The 12,430-nt window shown below is 38.7% G+C and overlaps 1 protein-coding gene across 1 annotated transcript in view; it reads right to left on the bottom strand.

Annotated features, from left to right (window-relative positions):
* Positions 1-12,430, bottom strand: part of LOC136265955 (E3 ubiquitin-protein ligase COP1-like) — a 66,374-nt gene that overhangs the window by 19,377 nt on the left and 34,567 nt on the right. Inside the window, exons 10-15 of the mRNA XM_066060897.1 lie at positions 11,688-11,860; positions 11,187-11,223; positions 10,473-10,560; positions 10,007-10,139; positions 7,822-7,965; positions 386-494 (exon numbers count right to left, since the gene is read on the bottom strand). Of these exons, the coding sequence (XP_065916969.1) occupies positions 386-494; positions 7,822-7,965; positions 10,007-10,139; positions 10,473-10,560; positions 11,187-11,223; positions 11,688-11,860 (684 nt within the window). The remainder of the gene's footprint in view (positions 1-385; positions 495-7,821; positions 7,966-10,006; positions 10,140-10,472; positions 10,561-11,186; positions 11,224-11,687; positions 11,861-12,430) is intronic.

Raw genomic sequence — 12,430 nt, forward strand, 5'->3', positions numbered from 1 at the left:
GCCCCACACCACACATACAGATCGCCACTGGGCTCGGGAAAAGCAGCCAGCAAAACCAGACCACTCAAGTATAGCTGATTTTAAATGTGGGATTAGATAGTTTATTCATATAGCTTTGTGTCCTGGGTGAAAAATTGAATCTGCTGAAATGGGCGATAAGACCGGTTTTCTCAGACTGGGTCACATATGGGTAGTTTACAACAAAGGCACAGTAAGAAAAAATTAAGAAGGCAATTGAACGCAACTAACTACTCTACTAGAGTATCATTTACTGCCTCTGTTACAGTTACGCTACTGGCACAAAAATGTTGTTTCTAACATAACAAAAAGACATACAGACAGACAAACTGATATACACGATAATACAGTACAAGTATAGCAATACCCTCCACTGTCTCTGATGAGTTCCTGTGTGCACGTCCGATATTATCACTGCTCCATCGTAGTCACATGAGGCAACCATCGACTTGATGTAATAGTTGAATGAGATGGAGCTACAACAATAATAATATATTACTATCATCTGCAATATATATGCAAGTAACATTAGTACCTGCTCTAGGTGCAGGACCATCTTATATATAACTATGGTAACCATGTAAGCTATTAACTTGAAACAGTGCCTATTATCACCAACTTGCAGCTAATACTCAATAATGTTTAATACACACGTATTTACTAAATGAACCATCACTTACACAGGCCAATATTCATTCGAATTTGAATCAAAGAAAAAGAAGTAGTGAAACAAGAGAATAGCTAAAAAGTGGTGAAACAAGAGAGGTCACCCGCCTATATCTGCAGATATACTAGTCCCTAATTCAGTCATGGGTATAGACTGATACAATTAGGGATTTATTGTCCACTAGTATATCTGCAGGTATAGGCAACCTTCCTTGTTTCACAACTTTTTAGCTATTCTCTTGTTTCACTACTTCTTTTTCTTTGATCCCTAATCCAACTTAAAAATTCCTAATTTTTTCTTCTACTCGTTTATTTACTATGTTTGTAACATCATTATGACAAATGATCTAGCGCATATGAAAAAAAACTTGCAAAACATCCTCCCTCCTTCCTTCCTGTGTATCTTACTATCTTCTACTGTCCCACCCATGGATGGCTTGGCTAGCACAATTCGTATGGCTGGTCCAGATGAAATCTGAGTTTAAAAGCTTGACTGATTCTTTAGGTAATATTTACTAGTTTTTGTAATAAGGGGTCCACTGGTTTGTCTGGAGCAACTTGTAGTTCACTAACATGACTCATTAACTTTCTAGTAGATCTTGGTGATGATGGTGCTATCTGGTCTCCAGGATCTGTTTGTTGTCCAACAGGACAAGCTGGTAATGTTGGTCTTGTTGACATCAGGTTGATCTGGTTGACATAAGGTGCACTAGATTGCAAGCTGTCAAGTCAGCAGTTCGTGATAGTACAATAGTACACTGAAGCCACAAGACAAAGATTGTTTAGTGCAGCTACCGCAATAATTTCGTCATGTGTATGTGCTTGAGGGTGGTGAACGAGGTAAGATTGATGTAATCAGGTACAGCTGCAACCCACTTGTAGAACTTCTTTTCTGCTAGAGAAAAGATTTCAAAACAGTTACTACAGATGTAAGAACAAGGGGAGATATTCCCCTTATCCCTGGGCCAGCACAGTAGTTCTGGTCAGGAAAAAGGACAGGTCCTTATGCTTATACAGAGGCATCAACTGTCACAGAACCTGATTGATTCCCACTCCAGCAATTTGATGACTTACTCAATCAGCTGGGACAGTGCAAGTCTGGATCGTGTGGCTGGTTACTGGTAGGTACAAGTAGCCCCACACTCACGAGAGAAGACAGCATTCACTACTCATAAAGGGCTTTATGAATTTAACGCCATATCATTTAGTCTTCGCAATGTGCCCGCTGCTTTTCAAAGACTTCTGCACACATCCTAATGTCCAATCATCCTCAGATGATATTATTATTTTATCAGAGAGGATGACCATTTGCATCACTTATGTCAGTGTTTTGCTGATACTGGTCTTAAATTTAAGCCATCAAAATGTCACTTCATGTGCCAAGAAGTTGAATAGTTGGACCACATTATCACACCAGGAGGAGTTCTACCCAATCCAGCTCATGTCTCTGCTGTACAACAGTTTCCAGTCTCCACTTCAATGAAAGAAGTAAGACAGTTAGTTGCATGGACTGACATCTTACTAGTGCTACTGATCTATTAAAGGATTTGCATACATTACAGCCACTACACAACTTGACATAGAAAGGAGCCAGCGTTTATGGTCAGCTATGCAGTTCTTCAACAATTGAAGGAATCTAATGAGTGCATTGTTGTGCTATCCCACTTTTAACAAGTGTTTTGTATTAGAAACAGATGCAAGCCAGCAAGGCCTTGGTGCAATCCTGTCTCAAGATAGCAAACTTCATCCCGTGGCATACACCAGTTGGGCATTGGCACATGCTGAAAAGAGATATCCCATTACAGACTTGCATAGTGTGAATGGTTACACATTTTCATGCATATTTGTATCATGATGTGTTTGTATATATTGATCACTCAGCAGTTCGAGCTGTGTTGGAAACACCTAACTAGTGTTAATGGTAAACATGCTAGATGGTGGAGTGCTTTTCAGTAGTGGGTTGATAAGTTCCAAGATCGTGTACCACCCAGGAAAGGACAATGCTAGTGCTTATCCCAGTGCCCTATAGCAGTGATATGGTAGTTGATGATTCAGTACAAATTGTTCAATTGCAGTCATCCTCTCCAACTATTACAGACCTACTGAATGCCAAACCTGTTACATTGGGAATGCCACAGAATATAGATTATGCCAGCGAGCAACCAAAAGACCCAGCAGTCAATGAGATGATACAGCTCCTAACTGATGAAACTTGGGACACCTCATTTCTGCAACATTGTTATCTTTTATGCTTATCTCATGTTTTTTTTACATACTCCAAACAGAAAGCTGATATGTCTGCTACGTAGAACAACAAATACATTAAACTTTTGCATATGTGGCTTTTCATGTTCTTTGTGTCAATGTGGCAGTCACACTACAGTTGAATCAACTACCAAGGCTTGCTCAGGTTTGCCCCAAATATACAAATCATTCAATATATAATCCGTTACATCAACCGTACTAATTGGAACTGGTTCAGAGAGGTGGTCCCTCTATCAGGCAGTCACGTGGCCCACCATAGTATGCACTGGTTAAATCATTTCTAATTTATAACTTGTATATATAGTTACTGCATTCTTGCAACTAACAAAGTTTTTTTTTTGGCATTTTTGCCCATTTCACACACGGCTACATGGTAATTAGAAGGCTTGATAGTGAAATATCACCACTGGCAAGTGGTTACATCATTATTGCAGTGCTGTCTGATCTTCCATCCCACTTCTTACTTACACAATGTTGCAGACTACAGTTCAGTGAATACAGTACAACTATATATTATTTATTAAAGGGTCCACTGGGTTGACTGAGACAACCTGACGTTCACTAACATGAATTATTATCCTACTCACCCCGTCGCAAATGTTAGTTAAGAGTGCAAACATTGTCAGCAATGATTCCATTTCAAAATATAACTTGACAGACATGTGTTCATTTACTACGTTCTTGCAAATATAACTCTACAAAAAAATTTCTGCCAATTTTCATCCTTGCCCATTTCACACAGGCTACATGGTGGCTAGTAGAAGGTTTGATAGTGGTGGCAACGTGAAACACTACGGCTACTAGTTCTTGCATCTGCCGGTCTCTCCTACTCATCCCACTTCTGATTTGCACTACGTTGCAGCAAAGTTCAGTGAATACAATAGAATACTTTTACTATATTCTATTCTATTAGAGTAGTATACCATATGTAATCTACTGAGTGGAATAGTTGCAAAACACCTTCATTTGTATCTTGTTATCTCCTACATCCCTCTAGCACAATCGGCATGGCTTAAATCTGAGTTACAAAGTTTAAATGATTCTTTAGGTAATGTATTTAATTGTTGATGTAATAAAGGATCCACTGGTTTGTCTGAGGCAACTTGTAGTTCCCTAACATGAATTATTATCCTGCTCAGGGGAGGAGTGCAAACATTATCTGCAATGCAAAATATAACTGTGTTCATATACTACGGGATTGCAAATATAACACTACAAAAATCTCTGCTGATTGTCATCCTTGCTTATTTCACACAGGCTGAAGGTTTGATAGTGGTAATTGAAACACTACCACTAGATCCTTGTAGCAAGAGGCAATGGCTACTTGTTCTTGCATCTGCCGGTCTCTGCCATGTGTTCTATTCATCTCACTTCTGACTTGCACCATGTTGCAGAATAAAGTTGTATCTTTCAGTGAATATAATACTATTATGCACTAAATGATATATATATTATTATTCATTCTTCTTCCAGACATTTATTTATTACAGAAATTCATTTTTTGCTATCTATTTGAGGCATACGGTGATTGTTCTATAAGAATGTGTTAAACACTGTATGTAATCTACTAAGTAGAAGAAAAAAACTTGCAAAACACCCTCCCTCCTTTTGCAACTTGCTATCTCCTACTGTCCATCTAGCACAATTGTTTGTCCAGATGAAATCTGAGTTACAAAACTTGAATGATTCTTTAAGTAATATATTTACTACTTAGCTGTTGATGATGTAATGATGATGTAATGAAGGGTCTACTGGTTTGTCTGGGGCTAGGGCTGGGACAAAGCTTCGAATGTTTCGTGGGTTTGCAGGTTAAGTAAATTTCGAATTATAAAAGTATCCTTCGAAGCTTCGTAATACGTTCATAGTCTACAAAAGAATTACATCATTATTTTTCTTGCAGCTGCTTATCATCTTGTGCGATCGATGTTCGTCTCTTTGCAATCAATCTTCGTGTGCCATGCCCACTTTTATACCATTGCAATTCAGCTTGCTACCATAGTTGCAGCCTTAAAACACCTTATAAGGTGATAGATAGTGCATGGAAAATGTCCTGTTAGCCATTACTTGGTGTTTACCTGTGCATGATTGCAGTATAGCGGACACGCCCATTTGTAATCGATTGATTGTGTCATTCAGTACTGCTGCTATGCACTTTCCAAATGCTTACAAACTTATTAAACAGTATTAGAAAGATAAAACTTAAGAAGGATGTGCATAAATACAAGAAAACCTGTAACTTGAAAGCTAACATCAAAGTTTCTAATGTTTGAATATTTTATTAGCGTCAATGTTCAAAGGTAAATTTCAATATTTGTCTCAGCCCAATCTGGAGCAACTTGTAGTTCATTAACAAGACTTATCCTTCTTGGCCAGGATGTAATTGAAGTGGTACTCCATTATCTCACAGAGATCCTAACCATGCTAAATACAACGGTACTGCCCTTGCTGGCCAAGTTGAACACACGTTGTTGTGTCTGGGATGATGTGTCTGATGATTTTATGGTCAAATACAAAAATGTACTAGTATGTCTATGCTATGGGGAGAATTAACTTCTACACAATCATCTAGTACAGGACTATTACCCACCTCTCCATATTAGTAACTCTTGATATTAGTGGACACTTTCGGACAAGAATTGTGTGCTGCAACAAATCCTCTTTCACAAGTAAGAAAGTCCAGTCTGTTGGGACCAAACTCTATACTTCGTATTTGTTGTATATTATCTATTACTGCTAGTAAATGTCATCAGTCAACAACGAAGGACACAACTAGGTTTGAACATTCAGTTTCTTACAATCATCACAGTATTGGCCATACAATATATAACTATAGCAATACGTTAAGTAGAGAAGAGGGCTACAGTAAGCATGTCCTGGGGACCTGACAGTTTCATCATCACCAAGATCATCACCATGTTAACAAGCAAAATCTGCCCTCGAGTATTTTGTAATTTAAGGAGGGAGCCCTGTCCACTACTATATCCCTGCTCACTCGCTGGTTTAATAGGATAACACCCTTGACACTGGTGGACTGGTTGATTTAACATTCTTAGCTATATATGGTATGCTAGCACAATTAGTAACAGCAGTACAAACTACATTGTAAGAAAGTAACGTTACGTATCTTTGCCACCAAAATGGTAAAGTTCCTTTAACATACAATATTAGTCTACTGATAATCCAGTGTGGTCCTAGTGTTTACCATCACAGTCACATAGTGACTTTGAGGGTGACAACTAGCTCACCTCAATATGTACATCACCTGTATCACTAGCATAGTCCTGGGTATCAACTCTTGTAAAGGTCACTGAATTGTGTGACCTTGAGAGTTGATGTATGGCTAGCTATACTAACAAGAGTTATGAAATTGTTTTACTAACGAGTCACAAATCAGACCTTACCAAAGGCTTAATAACCAGTACAGTACAAAACCTCAGAATTCATACATCAATTATGACGTGGAAAGAAAATTTTTGCATTGAAACAATCCAATAACAGATCACAGAAATCTTTAACAAGTTGGCACTTCTCTACTGCAACAAACATTGTTCAATATACGGTACTCACACGTGAGTATTCATCTTGTTTTGTTTGGAAATGAATACTCACGAGTGAAATGGATGCCATGCCCTTAATTAGCAAGTATTCAAGTTACTCACACTCTCGCGAGACGACGTTACATTTGAGTGGTACCGTATAGAGCAAACTATTTCTATGCTACTAAGTTATAAATTACAAAAAAAATTTTACTGAATGTGTTTACAAGTTACCATCTCTTGCACTGGAAAAAGAGGACCCACTGTCCTTCTATTTTCTCTTTGGTGTTATCTATCTTGTTGGTTGTGTCCTTGACCCCTTCTTCCAAACAAGACAAGACAAGTTTACATCAGTCTTTGATAAGGGTTAAAGTTTACATATCTTGCATTGTATTCAATCCAAAGAACTACTAGTTTAGCATATCCAGTTCGCTTATCTTGAATTGTTTGTGAACATCTTCATGTTAGTGTTCTTGTTCCATGACATTTCAGGTGACAGGTCACAATTCTCCGAGTCACATTTCAACAGCTGGTACATGTACATGAGATGGACAAGCTCTACAGCCCCATCATGTCATGGCTACTACTGCACTTGTGGAACAGGATGTGTTTATACTTTACAGCATTTTGATTTGTAAGTAATCAACGCACTCTTAATCAGGAGCCTTTTAACACTTTGTATATAGCTGCTAATTTATCATATTGGAATATTTTGACTGCTCTATTAGAGCACTTACCAAAGAGAAGTTGTACTTTTTTCAGCCACAGAGAAGGCAGTGGGATGGTTCGAGGGCAACCCAAAGCCAAAGTATGCTACAGCTTGATTTCTTTGCTGTTCAATGTCATTTAGACTCGAGACATGCCTTTCACCAATTGCACCATCTTGTATTTTGCATTTAACAGAAAAAAAAAAGAGTAGCTGCAATAACTGTTCCTCAGTATCTGTCTGTTGTCTGACAGGACAAGCAATTAACCATTATCAAGCATGTACATTTTTAGCCTCTGTACGTTACCCTATTCTGTTCTGTATTACATCCACAAGAGAGGCTCTTTAGCATTACAGTATTCCTAACTGTGTGTGTGTGTGATCAATCCTTGCAACTTTTTCAAATGGAGGGGTGTGATATACTTCGTACTTCTTGTAGGACTTTGTAGGACTTTTAAAATACAAACAATATCTTGTTTTCTTTGACAGCATAACATGACATTGCCTTTATTTCAAGTAATACAGTACGTTTAAGGAGTATGTAGCATACTACATATACAGTACTAGCCCCACCCCCTTGCAGCAGCAGTTATAGGTCACATACAGAATTAACATACATCTATAACTCACCTGATCTTACTGGCACAAGCCAGGTCTTGTACAGGGTAATGTACGGAGACCGGCCGACTGACTACCGACTGGTAGTCATACACCTTCAGCTGCCGTGTGACCCCTCCAACCGCAAAAAACTCCTGGTCTTTGTCAAAATCAATACTAGATAAATAAAATTGCACATCTTGAATTAGTGAAATAAGCAAATATATAACAAATATAGAATATCCTTTGCATGAGTGGATAACGTCCCACAATTGCCCACAGAGTTTTAAGGAAAGGTTTTTTTTGCCTGTAATACTTTGGTAGGCTTAGACTATGTTCAGACATTCTCTGCAGCTTGTTTAGCTAGGCTGAACTATCTACAGCGATATAGGGAGGAAAGTAGAGTGTCTTTAGGATCACATTCAAAAATGCAAACTTGTATTGCTGTTCTATTAGAGATGTCAAGTATTACATCATCACATGTCAATGTTACATCATCATGTCGGTCATGTATTCAATGTACAGCCATTAATAACCCACACAGGATACAGGCTATTAATAACATGTACAATCAAGTCTCGACAAGATTTACTAGGTTACGACAAGCCTGCGCGCGCAGCCATACATGCGTTAATGTTTGATTACATCATACCTTGTATGGCTCCATTTTTAAAAATTCTGCCCAATAGAAATTGAACACACATGTCCTCAAAAAGAATATAAAAGCCCTAACAAACAATACTGTAAATCTTTTACTGTATTTTTCGTTGTATTTTCTTTACTGCATTTTAAGCCACTACTTTATAAGGTATTCTTTAGTTTGTGTGATGTAACCAAGCGACATAAAATGTAAGTGTGTTTATGTAGTGAATATTCCAGGAAGCCATTACATAGATCGTTAGGGAAAGCATAGCTAGGTTAGTAGGAGTACCACAAACAATGTTAGTGGTCTATAAATGTGGCACCAGTGAAGCATGATAACTACACCTTGGTTACCAAACAGCTGTGTGGCTTGACAACAGCTGTCACTAGTCAAAAATTCTTTACCCGTCGTAATTTGATGTGTGTACGTCTACCCGTCAAAATTTTGCATCGTACCCGCCACAAAAATTTAATATCCGGTAAATAATTAGCGGATTAATCAGGTAAACACGATCGCGCCCCCGGACGTTAACGAATTGGCGAGTGAAAGAAGTGAAAGAACGTGGAAAAGATGTTAAGGAGAAGAAAGAGGCAAAATGTACTAGTATTGATATACTGGCTGTGATAGTTCAGAGGGATAACCAATGAAGTTGCTGAAGCCATTAGCAAGGTGATAAAATCACTGTTATGTGTGCCCTCCAGCAGCAAATGACTGTTAAGTGCCGTAACATGCTGTATATAAAGGTCGCGAAGCCGCGAAAGCGCTATGACACAATCTCTTCCTTATATGTAGAGAATTAGCTATTGTAACAAGACTCCTTGTAAATATAATGATTGGGTGGTGATGAAGCAGCTACGAATACACTCGCACGGCAAGTTTGTAATGCCATCACACACTTATCACACTTGCTATTCATTGTCCAATACATGTAGCTATGAAGTGATAAGTGTACAAGGCATACGTTATGAGGTGGTACCAAATAGTTGTGTGTCCATTTTGTGTTTACCACGGCGATAATTAGCTTGTTCTCGGCCGCCCACATGTCCAGGTTATAAGGCGCCACTTTCCTGTCTTGGAAGTGCTCACTAATTAGAAGTATACCACATTTAGTGTACTAACACTCAAAGTATTATTAATAGATTATTGGTCTCCAATTAGTGTCCACCATGATTAGCTAACCTACACAACAACTATTACATTACAGGTAGTGTCCACAAGTCATGACAAATGTGTGACCACTACACATTTAGGTAGCTCCTATATCATGTGGTAACACTGCTAGTGTACACTAATCCACTGACAGTCACCCGTACACAATGCTGCTGCCTCAAATGTTAGTTCCAACTATAGTATCAGTACTGACATATGTCTGCATGCAATTATTGCATTTAAAAAAGACTCATTTCTAAGTCTAACAAGCGGTGTGGTTATGTTGTGTCCTTGAGCCAAGTTTCCTTACACTAAAGTGTTGCACTGGTATACATGTACAAATATATTCCATGGCTTGTGCAAGCCGCCAAATGTTTGCATACGGAAATTGCTATTGAGAATTAACAACTCTATACAATCATTTACCTAGATACAATACTTGGTCCTTGGGCTGGGTCTCCGTACATCAACGTTCCTAGCTCCCTGAACTTGCTGAGCTCCGTCAGGCCATTCAAGGACTTTCCCCACTTCTCCAGTCCCCCATCGTTGGCCTCTGGATCTAAAAAAAACAAGTAGATAAGTAGCTATAGGTAACATTCATCTCTTGCATCTGGATTGCAAGACAGTGTGTCATTGCAACACTACTGTAAGGGGTGGGGCATCTAAAGTACTTTAGCCACACCCCTACGGCAAACCAGCTCATTTCCATATTTATGCTTTATTAGCCAGTATCTGGCTTGGATGTAGTTCCCTGCCAACTCAACTTAACAAGTCACTTCTAGTCCACCTATACGAGTTGTGTAACATTATCTACAAAGAGGGGTGTGGCATCTATAGCATGTTAGCCACACCTCCAAATAACTTAGATAACCGGTGCCATGTTTCTACTTACCAGCTAGTACAGGCATCCTGGCTTGTACGTAGTTGTCTGCTAGCTCATCAAAATGTGACTCGATGCACCACTTCTGAGCTGCAGACACCTGTAATAGAACACATCCCTCTAATTTCATTGCACATATACAGTTTCTATAGCACTTATACATAATCACTTTGCCATTCAAGGATTTATCAAAAGTACCACATTACCTCTATTTGCGATTTCGTTGGTTGTCAACAAGTCCATTTCAGCTAACTACACAGTATTGTGCGGCTAATAAGTAGCTAGCTTGATCACACAATTATAATCTAGTTAGCTAGAAACTGCCTTCTCCATATTATGGAGTTGTTTCAACCCACAAACTACAAGCCATCATTCTAACATGATTAGTACTCTGAAAGATACAAATATCTCAGTAATTTGGTTTCTATATACACAAACGACTCTTTTCTCTACACAATATAGATTTAACTTTCTTCCATTGTTTCAGTGCGTGCATTCGTATTCTCAGTCCAAAGCTTGATGGTGGGTAGACTAAAACCCATTTCAATCAGTGAAGTGCAAATTTACACTGTGCAAATATACTGTTTAAAAAACTGAAAACAGTAGCTGGTCCTGGTATTCACACTGCATTACCTTTCCATTGTAAATTCTATATTTTGCATAGAGCAACAAAAGTAGTTTATTTCTAGTGTAGCAGTGTATATAGTGTGTGTTGGTACCACTCACGTCAGTTTGAGATGGCAGCACTGATAGACACTGTTCTCTACAGAAAAAGAAACAACACACGTTGTGTACATGTGACCACTAGTAGCACATGTAAACACACACAAAAAGCAAAGCCTTTGGCTACCATATTTGCACTGAACCTGCACTGGGACACTTATGCACTATTCAGGTACTGTGGGTCAATATAGGCTAATCCTCCTAAGGCAGGACTAGTGACCCACAGGAGGCTGTACCACATCCTTCAGGCAAAGGTGTGGGCACCCAAATTATACCTGGACCTTTACCCGCTGTGTGAGACAAGGACACACACACACACACACGCACACACTACATCATATAGCCACTAGTAGTGTTGTATCGTCTACATTAGTTACAGAGTGATAAGTATTAAGGACAATAAATTACAAAATTCTGCATTGAGTAACGTACAGTATTTGTGTTGTGTGAGTGTCCATGGCCCCGATGAGACGCATCTAGTGTATACACAACACAGCAGCTCACATGATGTCCTGTGAAGCCTGTGATCCACTGGTGGATGATGATTGGGTTGACTGGGTTGACTGGAGCCCTGATGGTCCTGGCAGATCATCTGATAGTGGTAATGACCCAATACCACTGCTACTAGTGATAGACAAATCTGTTCCTAGTACACTTCTCTCCTTCACCAACTTGCCCTATATAATAACAATGACATGTTAAATCATCCTATTCAAAACCTCTATCAATACGACTATTACTACATCTTAATTATCGTTACACTATGGATATGAAGATAGTACGAACATTCATACTGTATGACAACAATACTTCAAGTGTTGCCAAAACAAAACTGTCCTTAAGGTGTAAATTGATTAATTAATTATTGTCAGCTGAGATTTGAAGCACTATTCAAAATGTACAACATCCGGTCGATAATGTGAGTAGTCTCTGCTAGCCAAGTAATGACACGTTCTTTAGTGACTTGAATACGTGTTGTAAACCTTGTAGTAACTGGTAGTGAAGAATTGCTGTTAATATTCTTGTGGAAACAACTGGTCAATGTTTCTTTTGGTTCAACAGGTAACTGCTTAGACCTATAACATGTTTAGTAGTCATGTGCTATTCTGTGTACAAGAACTGTTCCATCAGTTGTTTACACGGGTACACAATACTTCACAAGGAGTGATACTAAACTGCTGTTTAAGAATACTCTCATTTGCTGGTTTATAAAAAGATGATAACCACTATTGTCCAGTTGAGAATTT

The sequence above is a fragment of the Dysidea avara genome, chromosome 9 (genome assembly GCF_963678975.1).
Source record: "Dysidea avara chromosome 9, odDysAvar1.4, whole genome shotgun sequence".
In the NCBI taxonomy this organism is placed as follows: Eukaryota; Metazoa; Porifera; class Demospongiae; order Dictyoceratida; family Dysideidae; genus Dysidea; species Dysidea avara.